General features: G+C 42.7%; 2 protein-coding genes across 4 annotated transcripts in view; one reads left to right on the top strand and one right to left on the bottom strand.

Annotated features, from left to right (window-relative positions):
• ino80 (INO80 complex ATPase subunit) overlaps positions 1-9,618 on the top strand; it is a 49,397-nt gene extending 39,779 nt beyond the window's left edge. For 2 of the 3 annotated variants that reach the window (XM_070545219.1, XM_070545220.1), the window contains exons 29-37: positions 3,165-3,259; positions 5,876-5,948; positions 6,777-6,935; positions 7,050-7,152; positions 7,224-7,312; positions 7,421-7,576; positions 7,920-8,130; positions 8,906-9,118; positions 9,321-9,618. In XM_070545219.1, the coding sequence (XP_070401320.1) occupies positions 3,165-3,259; positions 5,876-5,948; positions 6,777-6,935; positions 7,050-7,152; positions 7,224-7,312; positions 7,421-7,576; positions 7,920-8,130; positions 8,906-9,118; positions 9,321-9,520 (1,299 nt within the window). In that variant the 3' untranslated portion in view covers positions 9,521-9,618. The remainder of the gene's footprint in view (positions 1-3,164; positions 3,260-5,875; positions 5,949-6,776; positions 6,936-7,049; positions 7,153-7,223; positions 7,313-7,420; positions 7,577-7,919; positions 8,131-8,905; positions 9,119-9,320) is intronic. The other variant, XM_054748372.2, reaches the window with a different exon arrangement.
• Positions 9,619-12,907: 3,289 nt separating this feature from the next.
• On the bottom strand, positions 12,908-14,210 carry chac1 (ChaC, cation transport regulator homolog 1 (E. coli)). Its single transcript, XM_015947963.3, has 3 exons — positions 13,808-14,210; positions 13,667-13,702; positions 12,908-13,573 (listed from the first exon to the last, which is right to left on the bottom strand). Exons 1-3 carry the CDS (start codon positions 13,976-13,978, stop codon positions 13,190-13,192), a joined length of 591 nt encoding a protein of 196 aa, XP_015803449.1. The 5' UTR covers positions 13,979-14,210; the 3' UTR covers positions 12,908-13,189.
• Between the last annotated feature and the right edge of the window lie 5,067 nt (positions 14,211-19,277).

The following is a 19,277-nucleotide window of genomic DNA, read 5'->3' as shown; positions in this document are numbered from 1 at the left end:
GGAAATGACAATATCACTCAAGAAAGTGTATTTTCTACGGTATGGCCTCTTAAATGTTTACTTTATTTCCCAGTAAAATGTGAGATGCCTGCAACAAAAAATTGGCTTGTCAATAAAATCGATTAATTTTCTACTGCTGATGCTGACCCAACTGAGATTAAAAAAAAAAGAAATTCAGATTAAAAATTTGTTAAAGTTCTCATTCATTGAGAAACCATGAAATACGTTTGTTCACTCAGAGTTGACTGAGAGCTGCTAATGTCTCACAGCTGCTTGAAATCCTTTAAAATGCTCAGATTTTAAAGTATTTTAGAGGTTTTGGAAGTGCTTGAAACTGTTTCTGAAATAGTCGTATCGGACATCACCATCCAAAACCTGTCAATCTGCATAAGTCTAATGGTATTGCACAAACCATCCGTGTGTGGTAGTAACCAGAGTTGGTTTAAGACTGCTGCGGGAGTGTCTTATTGCTAGATTGTATTCAAAATCACTGTGAACTCCAGCAGGTGTTTAGTGCTCAGCATTTGTTAAATAAAAAAAATACTTGATTTGTTGAAAAAAATAACCAAACTTATGTTTTACCATCAGAAAAAAAATTTTAAGAAAGAAAGAAATTATATTTTATAAGGCGCATCTCAAGATAAAAATCACAAGGCGCTTCACAAGAACAAAAAATTAAAAATATATTAAAAAAAAAATTTAAAAATTGATTTAAAAGTATGTTTAAAATGAGGAGGAAAATTGTGGTTAAAAAATGTAAGGAGAGAGAGATAGAAAATAAATAGTGGAGAAGCATATCAGTGGATCCCGGGAAAGGCGGAATTGGTGGAAAGTGCAGAATAAGGGGAGGGTGACGAAGGTCATGTAAAAGCTAGCTTGAGCAAGTGAGTTTTCAGCTGCTTTTTAAAGGAGACCACTGAGTCTACTAATCTCATAGCCTGGCAAGCCAGACTAAATAAATGTATTATTTAGTCTGGCAACGCTCCATTGACGGCTCTTGGTTGTGGGGCGGGTTCTACCATTGTCTTTCAAATGATCTCCGCATGCTACTGGACAATGAATGTGACATACTCACCGCAACAGCTATCGGTAAATGAGGCGGTCCACAGTTGAAGAAGGAGAAAACACAATTTTTTCCTTAAAAAAACACTTAAATACATCTATCTGCTCCTGATTCTAATGAAGCCCAAGTTCTAATAGTCCAAAATTGATGTAAAAGCCGTTTCAAACGAGCTGTCGCCATCATGTTTCACTCTGTTGCATCATCCCACCCACCAGGCATATGGAGTGCCCTGATTGGCCCACAAAACGGATAAAGCTCTGTGATTTGTTCACTAAGCAGATAGAGCACTATGATTGGCCCACCATTTTGGACCATTCACAGCTCTTTATGTGTTTGAAACCCCTCTAGAGAGCTGTGATTGGCCAGCCAGAATGCTGTTAGGGGCTACAGAGGTTCCAGTGGAGCGTTCCTAGACCAAACTTCACAAAGCAAGAATTTAGTCTAGTTCACTAGGCTACTAATCTCAGGCTCAGAGGGAGAATGTTCCAGAGTCTGGGGGCCACAGCAGCAAATGATCTGTCACCTTTGGTCTTTAGCCTGGTGTGCTGCACAACCAGTAGGCTTTGGTCATTGGACCTGAGGGACCTGCTGGGGGTTAAGGGACTGAGAAGATCACCAACGTAGCTTCTTTACAGCCCTTCAATGGGCAAGAAGGTCGAATAATCATGTAATACAGTCCTTGTAAAGTGCTGGAAAATCCTGAAAACGTACATTGAAAGTGCTTGAACTAGAGTTAGTCAACATCTAGCAACCTAACACTAACACATCCAGCTTTCAACTCAGTATTTGTAATACTGACTTACTCCGTTTCCTGTGGGTAAACTGGGTTTACTCCATGAGGTAATCAGGTTTAGATCCACTGGTTCGTGAGATGTAGGTTTGAGCGAGCTGAAACACCATTAAAAAGCCACCAGCTGTTAAGGGTTAACCCTTTGATGCATAATGGTCACTACAGTGGACAGGTACTCAGAATTATTTATTTATTTTTGCTATTAAGCACAGCTGTTGATGACTTTATTGCATTTGAGCCCCTCCATTTGGACTTCAGTAAGTCAAGCCAACATATTTCATGTTCAGAATGCACACTGTCCACTGAGATGGACATGTAATAAATTATTAGTAAATTATTAAATGTTACAAAAAATATTTATTGAAATTTGTTTCATTCACACCTAAAGATGAATGGCAAAAATTGTTAAAAAAATCATGGTTGAAGATTTCATAATTCATGCATCAAAGGGTTAATGGTAGTCTTTGCCTCATAAAGGGTTTATTTTTGATGATTTACGGGCTTTTTTTGAGCCGCATTGTGCTGAATAGATGTCCGAAGCCAGTTCATGAAGTGTTTTGGAGACCATTGAGTTAATGGTCACTAATGCAGTGTTCATTCAGAGCAGATGGGGTTACTGAGAACACGGAGAGAGGAGGGCAGGTCCTGGTGGGATACTGAGGGCTCAGTGTTGTAACGGGGGTCACAGAAAACATGGTGTCAAATCGTTGATATGATCACTAATGATTGTGCGACGTGAGCCGTGATGAGTTCTGCTGATTGTGACTGGTTGATTGGTTTGGTTGGAAGGGTACTCGGAGGTCATGGGTTCAGGGTGGGACTTAAAGAGGGATCAGTGTATCACCTCATCAGGGCTCTTATGAGATAACACACACAGACGTTTGGGAGGGGATAGAGTTTCCATGTTTTCAGTTCTCTGCGTCTCTGCGGGTTTAGATTAAGATTCTTAATTCCAACTAATGTAAATAAGAAATGTGGGATTTCTAAGAGTTGGAAGCGTTCTGATCCCTAAGCTGATGTGTTCTTTTGTTTTTACCTTACTTGTGTTTCATTGGATTTGTCAAAACCAGCTGCAGGGGGGAAGCAAGAAAGTTCATCAGGGCAAACTCGGGAATTCAAACTACCGTTCGTTTTCATAAAATGAATGCAGGGTTTGATCCAATCTCTCCATGAAGTGTTGAAAATCTCCTGCCTGAATTCCTGGAGACCTCCAACGCCGTGCTCAACTAATCTTCTGTTCTGATAAACACAAGAATAATGTAGAATCTGAAGGCAAAGGTTCATTTTTCTTTTCTCCTTTCACATTTCCAGGAGTACATGGTCTACCGTAAACACACCTACATCCGCCTTGATGGATCCTCCAAGATTTCAGAACGCAGAGACATGGTGGCTGACTTCCAGAGCCGGTGGGTACGCGCACGTGTGTGTGTGTGTGTGTGTGTGTGTGTGTGAGTGAGTGAGTGAGTGAGTGAGTGAGTGAGTGAGTGAGTGAGTGAGTGAGTGAGTGAGTGAGTGAGTGAGTGAGAGAGAGAGAGAGAGAGAGAGAGAGAGAGAGAGAGAGAGAGAGAGAGAGAGAGAGAGAGAGAGAGAGAGAGAGAGAGAGAGAGAGAGAGAGAGAGAGAGAGAGAGAGAGAGAGAGAGAGAGAGAGAGAGAGAGAGAGAGAGAGAGAGAGAGAGAGAGAGAGAGAGAGAGAGAGAGAGAGAGAGAGATCCTCGTTTTGGCTAATAACTCCATGTAAATCTGCCCTTTTTGTATATTATAACAATCTCCAAACTGCTTAATCAAATGTCCAAATATCACAAGCATGTGTGTGCGTCAGTGTTTGTGTATGTTGTGGAGTCCGCATGCTCTGGCATGCATTAGTCCTTGGTTCTCTGGAAAGGGGTGGGGGTGAGGGTTTGGTGAGCAAAAAATCTTTGAAGATGATTTATGTGGTGGAAATAAACAAACCCCTCTGATAGTTTTGTGTGGGCTTTTATTTAACTGAAAACGGAGTTTGAACTCGTTTGAATAGGCTTTTTCTTCCAAATTTTTTTTTCAATTGATAAACACCAAAAAGTGATGTGACGGGGTTTTCAGCCTCTGGTGGAAGGAAGGAATGTTTTAAAGCGCTGTACAAGGTAAAACAAACCAAGGTACAACAGATCAACAGTAAAAAACTAAAATAAGATGAGCACTCAACCGTCACAATCTGTAATAAAAACTGTTAAAAACTATTAAGATGCTCAAGTCAGCCTGCATTAAAAGCCGTATCAAAAAAATGCGTCTTAAGAAGGGATTTAAAATGCTCTAGATTCTGTGTGGTCCTGATGTTGAGAGGTAGCTTATTCCACAGTTTGGGACCAACCACAGAGAAAGCTCTGTCGCCGCGAGTCTTGTGGCGGGTTTTTGGAACTGTTAAAAGGGCTTGGGAGCTGGACCTCATGGTTCTGGCAGGGACGTAAGCGGACAGCAGCTCAGAGATGTAAATTGGGGCCAGGTCATGGGATTTAAAAACCAAAAGTAAAATTTTGAAATGGATCCTGTAAGAGACAGGAAGCCAATGGAGAGAGGTCAGAACCGGGGTTATGTGATCCCGTTTGCTGGTTCCAGTCAGCAAGCGGGCCGCTGCATTTTGGACCAGCTGAAGTCGGTGTAGGGAGGACTGGTCCAGGCCAGAATACAGGGAGTTGCAGTAGTCCAATCAGCAGGACACGAACAGATGGATGACACGTTCGAGGACATTAGCAGGAAGGTATGGCTTCAGCTTTGGTATCTGCCTTAAATGATAAAAATGTGCCCCATTTTTTAACCAGCTACACAATAAAATCTGTATCAGTCTCTTCCAACAGAACCGCTCTTTACAATTATTATGTGACTTTTTGCATGTATTTATTAGGAATGTAAGAAAATATCGATATGGCAATATTTTGTGATATTTTTTCCTGCAATGGTACATCGATATTCAAAAGTCGTGTATCTAACCTTTTAAAGAATTTAAATGCAAGCATTTGTGTATTTTCTTTTCTTTTGATGCACTTCAAATGCCGGCCGCTAGTAGGCAGCAGTGTGCAATGTATTTTTTTTTCCACCGCTGAAAAGTAAATCCCTCTGTTATGGTTCAGATACCTCATCTTAAACATGTTAAGGATCAGTTTGGACTGTTAATTGAATTTTCCTACAGTAAATTCAGTCTAAAAAAATCGCTATTAACGTCTGACTGAATGTATCACAATATATCATGATACATTGTCTCGTCTCCCCTGGATCGTGATACGTATTGTATCGCCAAAATTTCACCAATACACATCCCCAGTATTTATATAGTAACACCCTTGGGTACGCTTGCATGAGTCTTGAAAGTCTAAGAATAAGCACTGAGAAATAGTTTTTACTTGTTATTTTTTAAATAATATCAGTCACTCTGAGTTAAACATGCAAGCTAAATGTAAAAATAGTCGTCTACCCCTATTTCCTAGACAGGGAACTTTGGATTAGAGCAGCTTGTGACATTTACACATCATTTTGTCAAGTTAGCGTTCATGGACTCACTCATCTTGACTCGTGATGGGGAAGGCTGTTGTTGATTTAGCATCCAGGAGAGAGTAGAGCACATTTTGGCTAGTAGAGGCTAACTGTTAGCATTAGCAACTGCTATAACATGGCAGAACGTCTACAGACTTGTGATTTGTGGCAATAAAATATCAATGTTGAGTCAGTGGTAAAGTCGTCTTGCTGTTAGCCAATCAGAAAGGAGATGTCTAAATATCAGGAAATAAGACTCCATATCCTGCCGTCTGAAGCTCAGCTCTGATCTGGCTAACTTTCTGATAAAGGAGTACCAGAGATATGTTCCCAGAGAGATTGACTCACAAGGTATACATTTATATTAGAGACTTCTGCAAAAATGTTGAAAATCTGAGTGAACTTGGTCTTTAAAAGCATGGAATGTGTTGTTTTCCAGACCTTGAAAAGTCTTGATCTCAGTCTCAACCAATAAAGTTAACATTTGTTTCTCCTCTTTATCTTCTTCCGTCCACAGCACGGACATCTTTGTGTTTCTGCTTAGTACGAGGGCCGGAGGACTTGGCATTAACCTGACCGCTGCTGACACAGTGAGTCAAAGAAAAAAAGGCCTAAGAGTTCATGTGTTTTTCTTCCCTGACCTATAATCCCTCTGATCTGTCTCATGATGTTGAATATGAAGCTTGTGTGTGTGTGTGTGTGTGTGTGTGTGTGTGTGTGTGTGTGTGTGTGTGTGTGTGTGTGTGTGTGTGTGTGTGTGTGTGTGTGTGTGTGTGTGTGTGTGTGTGTGTGTGTGTGTGTGTGCACTTGTCTTTATGGGTTTGTGTGGACCAACCCCTGACGGGAGACCGACATTGTGTGGACATTCACCATTGTGGGGACATTTACCCGGTCCACACAACCAAAATCCTAGAGGAAGCTTCCTTTGTCCCACCTAGAGTTAAACATAATTTTTGCACCATTCTGGCTATAGTGGAAGTCAGGGTCCACACAAACAACTCAGAAAACGTAGTCCACACAAACCCATAAAAACATGTATATGTGTGTGTGTGTGTGTGTATATCTGCTCTGTCTTCTCCATCCCTAGTGAGTCGTGGTGGATGGCTGCTTATACTGAGCCAGGATTCTCTGGAGGTTTCTTCCTGTTAAAAGGGAGTTTTCCTCTCCACTGTCGCTGCATGCTTGCTTAGTATGAGGATTGCTGTAAAGTCACTGACACTAGTCAGTGGCTTGATGCAATTTGCTAGGTTCCTTAAATAGGAAACATTTTTTTTCTGAATGGCTTAATGAACTGACCTGGGTCGTGATTTGGCGCTATATAAATAAAATTGAATTTAATTGAATTCTGGTTCAAAAGGCATTTTGGACACCCTTAAATTAACTAAAGTCGAATTAATTGTGCTGGTTTTCTTTTTCAGGTTATATTTTACGACAGCGACTGGAATCCCACTGTGGACCAGCAGGCCATGGACCGCGCCCACAGACTGGGTCAGACCAAACAGGTCACCGTCTATCGCCTGATCTGTCAAGGGACGATCGAAGAGAGGATCCTGCAGCGCGCCAAGGAGAAGAGCGAGGTGTGAATGTGTACTTTAAACCCTAAAAATTCCGCAAGAGAAGAACATTTATCATGGTGAATGGTATTTTATTTGTAATAAATAGTGAATGAATGCTTGATCATGTGTACCCAGATCCAGAGAGTGGTCATTTCTGGAGGCAACTTTAAACCAGACACACTCAAACCTAAAGAAGTGGTCAGCCTGCTCTTGGATGATGACGAGCTTGAGAAGAAATGTGAGTTCTGATCGTTAAGATTGAAACGTTTCACTAAAATAAAAGTGACATTATTGCATCTGTTGCTGCAGTGCGTCAGAGACAAGAGGAGAAGAAGCAGCAGGAGGAGAGCAGCAAGGTGAAGGAGCGCAAGCGGAAGAGGGAGAAGTACGCTGAGAAGGTGCCTGAACCATATTCTGGGTTTTGACCAAAATAACCATTCTAAATGTTTTTATCCAACGTGGGATTTTCCTCTCACCTGCCACCACTCTGCTTACTGTGTCTGCAGAAGAAGAACGAGGAGTTTGAGAACAAGAGGAAAAAGGAAGCCAACCTGGTCATATCCCATGCGCCCTCAGCCGATAACTCCAACCTGTCGGCCGATGGAGACGACTCGTTCATCAGTGTGGAGATGGACTCGGCCATGCCCAGTCCCTTCAGTGAGGTGAGGAGACTGCTGCTGCTGCTGCTGGTGTGTGTGTGTGTGTGTGTGTGTGTGTGTGTGTGTGTGTGTGTGTGTGTGTGTGTGTGTGTGTGTGTGTGTGTGTGTGTGTGTGTGTGTGTTTGTTTTGAGGCTGTTTAAGTGACAGACAGGTGATTTCTTTCCCCTACAATCTTCTACTTTGCGCCTTTGAAATTATTTTCTATATTTTTTTTCTTTCCATCTTACTTCACGTCTCCTTCTCATTCCAACATTTCCTTATATCCTTTACTTCCTTTCCTCTTTTCCTTCCACCCTTCCTCTCTCACTGCCCTTTAACTGTGCTGACCCGGCTCCTGACCCTCAGCCTTTGTCCGTGTCTGTGCTTGCTCCTGTGCACGGACAGATCTCCCTGAGCAGCGAGCTCCAACCGGGCTCCTTGCCCCCGGACGCAGATGCAGATGAGAGCAGCAGCGACATGCTGGTCATCGTGGATGATCCGGTCTCTTCAGCGCCTCAGTCTCGTGCTACCAACTCCCCAGCATCAATCTCGGGATCAGTCTCGGACAACATGAACGGTGAGGGAAAGGAACAAAATCCAGACGATTGGACATTCAGATCTGTTGCCTTAAAGAAATATCTTCCTAAAAACTCAGCGCCTTGTTGAAACCTACTTTGGATTTTGGTTAAGATGCTCCTGACCCAGAGAGCTCTTCAGGAAGCAGATGAGGTTTTAATGAAAGCTGGTTTTTGTTGAGGAATCAGCAAAGAGGCAGGAAGAGTGAGCTTAACCTAGAAGACCGGACGAAGAGGGAAGATTTTCACAGCAAATGGAGTGAAACGTTTAAAGGAAACTGATTCTCAGAGGTGTGTGGTCAGAGAGGGAGTCGGGATGGAAAAAGAGACCTGCGTTTTTACTTGACTAGTGAAAAATGGAGTCAGCTTTAGGAGTGTGCTGATTCACCATTTAATGGATGCACCGCTATGTGACACGTGCCAATTTGTAAACGTTCATAAACGATTATAAATAAATGTTGAAAAAGAGCCGCAAAGCGTGGTGGGAACATATAAGTGACATGTGCCGCCCGGACACTACAGGGGACGGACCAGCAGACAAAACAAAACAGCAATGGAGGAAGCTTGTTTATTAGCTTTAGCCACTGAGCTTGAGAATTATTCGTCAGGAGGATTAAAGGAAAGCTGAGTAAAATTAAACTAAAGTACAACAGCAGCAAAATGCAAAAGCACCTCTCATATCCCTCATTTACAAAAATGTCAAATCAAGCTCTTTACCTAAGTATTCGCCACAAGTATCAATAACGGGGAGTATTCATTCTGATTTCTGCTTCATAGGTGTTTCAGCCTCAGAGTCCATTAGCACCGGCAGGGGGAGGTCCGGTCGGAGTCGAGGGCGGCCTAAAGGATCCGGAGGCGGGGCAAAATCCGGAGGAAAAGGCCGCGGGCGGAAGTCTGCAGGGAGTGCAGCAGCTAAGGCTGGAGCCATGGCCGGAGCAGCAGCTGCTTCAGCTGCAGCTTATGCTGCTTATGGATACGACGTCTCCAAAGGTGGGTAGGGACGGGACGATCTGCAGCACGTGTTTGTGTGGGATTTTTTTTTTTCTGTTGGTGTCACAACCTGATCAGCACATGTGTGGGGGTGGCTAAAATCTGCCACATGTGCATAATTCATCAGACAATAAACAACCCCCCAAAAAACACACGTACAGACTTTCTAAACATATTTGTGTTTCTCTACCTTTTATTTTAGCCGGCCTCTTGCAGCCCTCTCTGGGCAGCAGAACCGGTACCAACCCAAACTTCAACCCCAGCAGAAGCTCCTCCCCTCATGCCAAAGGAGGCCCGGCCACCCTGAGCCCCCACACACAGCTGACCCATAGCCACCACCAGCACAGCAGCCATGGAGCCGTCAGGAAGGGCAAGGGCCCCGCTGGTCCTGGGGCTCGATGACATTCACCCACATCGTTCCGCCTTCTCTCTCTTACACACACACACACACACACACACACACACACACACACACACACACACACACACACACACACACACAGGATAACTGACCTGCGTTTTCACTGTGAATCCCACACATCTACACTAGAAAGATTAAACTTAGCAGGCAAACACACATTTTACTAAACCATCTCATCCATGTTCCAGTTTCGTCCACCTTGAGTAACTTCCAAGTTCTTTTCCACAACATAAACTATTTTATTCCTGCTGGTGGTGACAGGAATCATTCGTGCACCTTGAAAGAGTAAAAAAAAAACCTCCCGTCAGCTGCACAGAGCCTCGTCTTCCCCTCCTTTAGTTTAGCTGTTTGTGCGTCTCATGGATCGATGCGATGTTCTTGAGTTACTCTATCTGGCTCAGTGCAAACCACTGCACCTAATGATGACACCCCCCCACCCCCGCACACACACACACTAGCAAACCGCTTTTTCTACTAAAACTCTTATTTTTGTAACAGAGGATTAAAGCACACGAACCGACACAGCTGGTGTTTTGAAAGACGAGGTTTCAAGGGCGTCAATCCAGCTGGAACTCAGTTATATTTTTGTCCAAAAGTTTAAAATAAGAATGTAAAAAAGTAAATTATATTTCAAACCAGGAGGTTCCGGTTGAGTCGGCATGAAATAAATCAAACGGACTCAAATTATTTGGTTGTCGATTATTATTAATAATTTATTTGTTTAAAAAAATGGATGATTTCTGATAGTAGGTGTGTTATTTGTCACCTGTGAAGTCCATCAGACAGATTTTATTTTTCCTGTGACGATGGTTCTCTTTAGTGTTTTAGAATAAAAACAAAGGTTCCCATCCTCCGTGAAACGAGCACTACATCTGTTTGGAGTTGTTTGTTTTGTTTATAGTGTGATTACAGATCTAAAGTTCTATAGTGATGTAAATAATGACGAGAGCAACACTTGTGGCTTCTTTCCTCGTTTGCCTGTTTATTTTTATATGTTGTGTACATAAATATGAAAAAAAAATGCATCTGTGATTTTACTAACAATAGAAGTGATTAAAATAAAAGGTGCTGAATTTCACAGTTTCTGTTCTTTATTTGCTTTTATTTGAAGAAAACATTAAAATGGGCTGCATGGTGGCGCAGTTGTTAGCACTGTTGCCTCGCAGCAAGAAGGTTGCAGGTTCTAAACTTGGCTGTGACCTTTCTCCCCATGCCTGCGTGGGTTCCCTCCGGGTTCCCCCCGCAGATCACAACATGCCCTGTAGGTGAAAAAGTACGTCGCTTTGGATAAAATTAAATATAAAATAATCCTCAAATATTTAAAAAAAATTGCATGACAGACCTGGAATTTAAACATGAACTTTATTTTGAAATTTATTTTGACCGGAAAAGGGTGGCTTGCCAACTCCGGGTCGGGGGAGAGGTCCTACCTCAAGGGGAGGAGTTTAAGTATCTCGGGGGTCTTGTTCACGAGTGAGGGCAGGAGGGATCGGGAGATCGACAGGCGGATTGGTTCGGCGTCTGCAGTGATGCGGACGCTGAGCCGATCTGTCGTGGTGAAGAGGGAGCTGAGCCAGAAAGCCAGGCTCTCGATTTACCGGTCGATCTACGTCCCAATCCTCACCTATGGTCATGAGCTTTGGGTAATGACCGAGAGAACGAGATCGCGGATACAAGCGGCCGAAATGAGTTTCCTCCGTAGGGTGGCCGGGCTCAGCCTTAGAGATAGGGTGAGGAGCTCGGACATTTGGGAGGGACTCGGAGTAGAACCGCTGCTCCTCCGGTTCGAAAGGAGCCAGTTGAGGTGGTTTGGGCATCTGGTCAGGATGCCTCCTGGACGCCTCCCCGGGGAGGTGTTTCGGGCATGTCCTGCCGGCAGGAGGTCCCCCGGGTCGACCCAGGACACGTTGGAGAAGTTATATCTCCAATCTGGTCTGGGAACGCCTTGGGGTCCTGCCGGAGGAGCTTGTGGAGGTGGCCGGGGAGAGGACGGTCTGGAGCTCCCTAGTTGGGCTGCTGCCCCCACGACCTGGATAAGCGGAGGAAGACGACAACAACTTTATTTTGAAACTTCTATCCATTTTTCCCCCATACAACACTTTCTAGCTTTCTTCAGGCTTTAGTTTTGTTGTCCTCACATGAGCAACACGGGGCTCAAAACACCACGTGGGTTCAAATTATGACTTCACTTTCCACAGAAATTTACGTTTATGTCTAGTTGAAAGTGACACTAAAGTTTTAAAGTTTCAAACTTTGCAGCATTTCTGTTACACACGGACTGGATGGAGTTTTCCTAATCTTTTTGCAACCCTTAATTTCTAACTTTGATTACTGCTTATAACTTGTGTAATAGTGAATAAAAAATTAACACATCCTAGTAGGAGTGGGTAAAGATGCCACCATCATTTGACAACTTAAAACAGGTGCAGTGGGCCAGTGTGTCCTATTGGCTGAAATGTCATTGGAGCAACACTTCGGAGTAGTTTGTGTTCTCGTGTTTGTACGCACTCCTGATGAACACAAACCCCTCAGATGTATCTGAGTTTAACCGACTTGACTCATCTACACGTGTTTTATTTTGAAAAACAAAAAGGTGGCATGTACCCACAGAACAAAACATTTCTTTCAAATCCCCCCCTCCCTCTCTCTGCACCACCACTAACAGTATTCATCTTCCAGCTGATAAAAAAATGTCAGATTTAGTTTTAGTTACATTTGGGAAAATGGAACAGCGGGCTTTCCAGAAGCAACGTCCCCTCTGAACTTGTTCTAGTTGGTTTTTATTGGAACCACTTTCAGCACGCTGGGCTTTTCCAGGAAAGGTTGTGTATCGTACTGCACTAAACTGATTCTGCTGTACTGGAATGTGTTTACCCTGGCACCTGATTAACATCCTAGGCAATAAAATTTGAATTTAATGGATTTCGAAGGTAAATTCACCTGAACCAGTCGGTAAATAAACACGGAATGTCTTCAGCAGACTCCTGGATCTCCAAACAGTCTGTAAACAGGACTTAAGTGTTTATTCCCAGCCAAGTTATGTGTACTTCAGACTTGACCTATAGCCAAGGAACAGAGTGCTCCAGTGGATTGGGGAGTTGACTGGTCCAAATCCAAAAATAACCCCACCCCCCAAGCACTTTGATTACTGGCTCAAAGCACAATTCACCGAGTCAAACCTGGAAAAGGCACTGTAAAAGGGGCGTTTCCAGATTTGGCTGAGGTCAGGAGGTTACAGGTTATGCGAGCTTGTTTGGACCCACCAGGCACTTGTTTTACATGGAAATGCAATTTGTTAAAACTTTAACCCCAAATTTGTATCAATTACAGCCTTTATCTGTTAATTCATGTGACAAAAACACATCGACTTGTCTTTTCAGCTTTATTGTTGGACTTTTGTTACAGCGGCCATCCGGTACAGTGGTTTCACAAACATGTAGTCGGTTAAGTGGACGGCATCAAATTTGATGGAACAAACCTAAAGCCAAAACGCACCAAGTTTACAGTTGGTGACTGCAAGTTTCACGGTAGTGTACAGACATGTTTAACACGCTCCCCTTTCACTCTTGGATGGCTGTGTGAACCTGCACAACACACAAACAGGTGTATTACAGAAAGAGCCTCTTAGCAAGTGAAACGAAGGGTACGAGCTACTGAGCTGCCAACAGATAAGACACCACAGTTAGCGCTGCTGCCTCGATGGAGAAAAGGTGACGGTCTTCCACATGTGGGCAGCTGTTCCTCATGAACTCTGCCAGCCGAACCAGGTACTCCAGGTTGTGACCAGTTTTCCCTCTGCACATTGCAATCTGGGCGCCAATCTCCTCTGGACTGGCTGGTCCCAGGTATAGGGTGTTGTCTGAAGTGGCGATGTACACCAAGGCGGAAACTGGCGGCTCGTTCTCCCCATCGGGGAAGAAATCCACCATCTTTGTGACGTAGCCACCGCAGACCGTCTCACGGACGTTGAGGTACTTGAGGGACTCCTCCACCTGTGAGCCAGACACCTCAAACGCCACACCCCAAGTTGCTGCCTGGAGGGGAAACAAGAATGCCTCGTTTAAAACGACTCCCGACTTGGAAACCATTTCCGGTATCTAACCAGTAGGAAAAATACTTCCACTTACGTCATCATCTTCAATCAGCGTCACCACTCTTCCGGGCTAAGAAAAAAAAAAAAAAAAGGAAAACAGGACACATACAGTTAAACATCTAATCTGAGCCAAAGCGTAAAAAACATGTCATTATTTAGACTCGGAAAAACTCACCAACTCATCACTTCCTCTGTGGAAGTTGTCTCCGTGCCAGAAGCGCCTCTTGTAGCCTTTAATGTGACCGACCTCGCTCCTCTTGTACTTGAAGTCTGGCTTCCACACCAGAGACCCGTACCCGAAGATCCACAGGCTGCTCTTCCCACTGATTATGTCTTGAGGTTTCATTTTGACGTTCAGATGAGTCGATGGATCAAAAACACTGTCGTTGTTGCTAGTTAAAACGGCTAGCTAGTTACCTTCCTCCGGTCAAGGAGAAGCGGTACCGGTTGGCTCGCAGGGATACCGCGAACGGTACTTGAGCCCAACTGCTTGGCAGTTGCGAAGACGGTATTTCGCAGGGGGGTTTGCCTTGCACTATGCATTGCCACTGCATTAGAGGTGCCGCATCATGCCTTAAAAATCCATGGCAGCCGCTTCGGCCTGTCACTTGATGACGGAAAATCGTTCGGACAAGCTGCTGTGCCGACCGGCAGCAGCGTAAATCAAGACTGAATGAACGGGATGATCGAGGTTTAAGAGATGTTACTGTTCTAAAAGCGCCGCGTTTCACGTTCACCTCCTAGTAGAACGACACTCTCATCCGACGCGTTTCCTCGATAACATGGCGAGAGCTCGCTCTAGTATTTATAATGTCCATAGATAGAAGGCGGGACGAAGGCAGCAGATTCAACCAATCAGGTTTGTTTTACTTCCTTTTCACCCAATTAGATGTTGTTGCGTTGAATAAGGCGGGGCTTAAATCTAAAGTCTTTGTATTATTGGTTGAAATACAGCTTCTTACGCAGGCGTTCTTTTGAAGATTATTGGTCGCAATACTGGAATCAATTGCTGATTGGTCGATTAAGTTGTCTTTTTAAAAAGAAAATGCTGGCTGATGCAACCTGCCACAGCGTTTCAGAGGCCTGTAAGCAGCTCAGTAACACCCCAAGACATTTCATCATCCATGTTATGAGAGGAACAGCACAGAATGTACATTAGATTAATCATGACTAAAATACAGTCAAAGTAAAGCAAATCTGATCACGGAAACAATGATAGATAGATAGATAGATAGATAGATAGATAGATAGATAGATAGATAGATAGATAGATAGATAGATAGATAGATAGATAGATAGATAGATAGATAGATAAACATGTTAGACGATTTCAATAACATTTATTGAAATTAAAAATGTAGATTATTTTAAATTGAAGTGCTGAATATTTACTGTTAATCACTTTCTCTTCTTTTGCTATTTCTTCTTCTGTTTCTTCTTCTTCTTCTTCTTCTTCTTCGTGGTCTGTTTTTGCAGATTTAATTTAGAGTCTTTCAATTTTTAACTACAGTTGTTTTGAGCTGCCTTGGACAGGATGTTCTTGTAAAACAATTCTCTGTTTAACAAAGGATGAAATGAAGAAAAGTTGTTTCTGCTTTCATTTCATTTCAGTAGAGGGTCACTCTGACACAACCTGTGGCCTTGGGTGAATGTCCATTGGGTCAGAATGTATTAAACAGCAAAGCTGCAGTGTGTAATACACACACACACACACACACACACACACACTCATCCACCTACACACAATCAGGCTCTTTTACACAAACTCTTTTGCTTGAGTATCTTAATTTGTCATCAAATACTGCTTCAGTGGTCAATTCTAATCTAATTTAAACTAATTTGACAAAAGGTGGACAACCTAAACCAAAAAATAAAAAGCAGAGGCAGTGAAAAATAAGAAGAATAATTCTATAAATACTAAATGGACCGACTAAAGTGAAAAAATACTATCTTTTCTAGAAATATCTAATTATTTTCAGTGATAGTAGGCTCAGCTATGCTCAGCAAATAGATTATCTATAAATAGATGGCATTAGCTGCTTTGATAAGAGGCCCTATAAGTGTATTAGCTCCTCATAAATTCAAGGCGGCAAACAATTTGTGAGTTTGATTTGTGAAAGCTCCCAACCCTTTACACAGTGCTCCATTTTCAGCAGCTCTCTGATGTTGTTGCCTCTTTTTCCTTGAGACATGCCAAAGACTTCACTCACACGCACAGCATTTGTGTTTGAACTGTGGAATATTCCTTCGGCCCTCCGCTCACGCTATCTGTGCTAACTCGTCGATCACTAGATAAGAAACACGAGGGTTCTGGTCTGGTTACAGAAAAGGAAGACCTGCAACAATGAAGAGTCTATTTTTTTTTTCTTTTTGTAGTTCAGCAGCATGAGGTAAAATTTCCAGGACCACTTAAACTGCATAAACAAATGGATGTAATAAATACAGTTAATTAGCTAAAGCATCACACAAATCTTCCTGTGATTTTTGGCTTATAGATACGTCACCTGCTAATTTATGGATTAATTTAGAGTAATCAAATGCAACATGTGAACTCAAGAGTAACTTGATGTTTTATTTGCACATCTGCTGATTGTTTACTTCCTGTAGAGTGGGTTTATTATACTGACACCTAGTGTTAATTAAAGAGACAACTGTACAATTAATTCAAATCAATTCAATTCAATTTTATTTATATAGCGCCAAATCACGACAAGAGTCGTCTCAAGGCACTTCACATAATAAACATTCCAATTCAGGTCAGTTCATTAAGCCAGTCAGAAATTTTTTTTTCCTATATAAGGAACCCAGCAGGCTGCATCAAGTCACTGAATAGTGTCAGTGACTTTACAGCAATCCTCATACTAAGCAAGCATAAAGCGACAGTGGAGAGGTAAGCTCCCTTTTAACAGAAAGAAACCTCCAGAGGATCCTGTCTCAGTATAAGCAGCCATCCTCCACGACTCACTGGGGATCGAGGAGACAGAGCACACACACACGCACACACAGACACACACACACGCACACACACACACACACACACACACACACACACACACACACACACACACACACACACACACACACACACACACACACACACACACACACACACACACACACACACACACACACACACCAAGCAATGTGTCTATGGTTACATTGTGATGTCTTAGTAAATATTCTATTTGGTGAGAGATGAACTTTATTGTATTTATCCTAGTGAATCTATAATTAAATGGGTAAACTAGTAGTAGCACATCCAACATCAAGGAAACAAAAAGTTATTTTCAGGAGAGGGAGAATGTTTAAGTGGTTAGCAGCAGTGTGCTAGCCGATGGCCCCCTCCATGAGGCCACCACAGCTCAGCACCACAGCTCAGCAGAACATCGTTGTAGCTTCTTCTGGGGAGAAAAATACTTAGAGAGAAAATAAAGTTAACAGCTGACATTGCAGAAAATAATACAGTTAAAGAGCAGATTGTAGAAGAAAGTAGTCGAGTGTGAAAAGTGGTCAGTGTATCCTCCAGCAGTCTAAGCCTATAGCAGCATAACTACAGAGATAACTCTGGATAATCTATCCTATTTAGATGGAGGCATGTTGGAGGCAGGGCAAGGGAGAGCCGTCTTTACCGACTGTACACTCCACCTCCCTCTACTCCCCCACTTGTCCAGATCTAGGCTAACATCAGATTTTAACCATAGGCACTATCAAATAAAAATGTTTTAAGCCTAGTCTTAAAAGTAGACAAGGTGTCTGCCTCACGGACTAAAGCTGGGAGTTGGTTCCACAGGAGAGGAGCCTGATAGCTAAAAGATCTGCCTCCCATCCTAATTTTAGATTTTCTGGGAACCACCAGTAAACTTGCAGTCTGAGAGTGAAGTGCTCGGTTAGGAACGTATGGAACAATTAGATCACTGATGTATGATGGAGCTTGATTATTAAGAGCTTTATATGTGAGAAGAAGGATCTTAAAATCTATTCTGAATTTAACAGGTAGCCAATGTAGGGAAGCTAAGACAGGAGAGATATGATCTCTCTTTTTAATCCTCATCAGAACTCTAGCTGCAGCATTTTGGACAAGCTGAAGACTTAGGGTTCCCATTAGGAGCACTTCACTCCAGCCTTCTGTGGTGAGTTCAATTAGAAAACACTAACTCAAAAAAGATTAAGCAAAACTGCTAAGATGCTTTTGGTGTTTTTTTTTTGTGTTTTCAGATATTAAAAACAAAACAAACAAACAAACAAAATGTAACAAAATGCAGCAAACACTCAGTGTCCATTACAAAGGGCTCTTTGTTATTAAAAACAAAAATTCAATCAAATCTGGTGCAAAAGTTTCTTGCAGATAAAACTAAAAATGAAAAGAAAAAAAGAAAAACAAAATAGGCAAAATCACTTGACTGTGCTGAAAGTGTCTCGGGGGAGGAAAAGCACTACATTTCTAAAGCATGAAAACAGTTTAAAAATGCAATTACAAAATAAATGTATGTGCCGTAAAGTTCTTTTTTTTGTTAATTTTAATTGTTTCTATATTTTCTAAAGTTTGGGTGAGAACCATGAATGAAATTGAAATGAATAAAGTTAAAAAAGTAAACACAAGCTTCAGATCTGACACTGAAACAGGATAAATAAGCTGTTTTGTGTTTGAGGGACCTTCCACATTCCTCGACCACGTGCAAAATAGGAAACTCAAGCGTTCAAAATCAGCTTTGGCAGCAACATTAACATCACCCGTTTCCTTCGCATCAATACCGCTGATTAGAGTGTTTGACTTGCACCCTAACTGCAGTTTTGAGGTGGTTTCCTGAAAACCCAGAGTCATCCGTACAAAGCCAGTTTCAGAGTAAAAGCGTGAGAAAATACGTTGGCCCACACCGACATGTTCTGCATTTTTTAATCAGGGAGGAAACAGGAACTGATGTCACTGGGTCACAAACAGGATGCTGTGATTATAACACAATGAAAATGGCTGGCAATGTTATGGAAACCCAGAGGCCAAGGGGCAGAGCCCTACCATCTGCGATCAAGTGTGAATGAGGGTGTGTGTGACCGTTTCTTGGTGTGACGATGGTGCTATCAGGTTGGGTCAGGTAGCAGACCCAGAGCAGGCACGTTAATGGAGTGATTTATCATTCTGATAACCTGCAGGAGCCAGGCCAGAAGCTCACTTTCTCAAACCTTTATTTATTTATTTATTTATTTTTAAGCATGTGTACGCACAGCCTTCTTGGATGAGGATACCCGAGGTCAAGCAGCTTACAGGATGTGTGAGAAAGGGGGAAATCGTCCTCCTGAGTCTCTGCTGTGTGTTGATTGTCGCTGATTAGGGGGTGTTGACTGTTGCAGGATTCCTGTTAATTGGAGTCAGGAGACGTTTTGATAATGCGGATGAACAAAACAGATTGGGATTCATTCAAACACAGATCTGTTAGTGTGTACGTGTTGAGCAGCAGGAAGATTGATTAGAATCAACTTTTCTATAGGACATCTTTTTATTTATGTCGATTCCTTGCAGAGCCATTGGCTCCCATCTGGTTTTGCCCTCCCCTCTGTTCATATGCACACCAGTGCCAGGTCCTCTCCCCAGCTTTGTTTGTTAGAGTGGGTGGTACAGGACCGAGCATTGAAATATTGCTCCCAACCCT

Source organism: Nothobranchius furzeri, chromosome 2, assembly GCF_043380555.1.
Source record: "Nothobranchius furzeri strain GRZ-AD chromosome 2, NfurGRZ-RIMD1, whole genome shotgun sequence".
Lineage (NCBI taxonomy): Eukaryota > Metazoa > Chordata > Actinopteri > Cyprinodontiformes > Nothobranchiidae > Nothobranchius > Nothobranchius furzeri.
The sequence above is the reverse complement of the archived record's forward strand: the minus strand, read 5'-3'. Positions and strand labels throughout refer to the sequence as shown.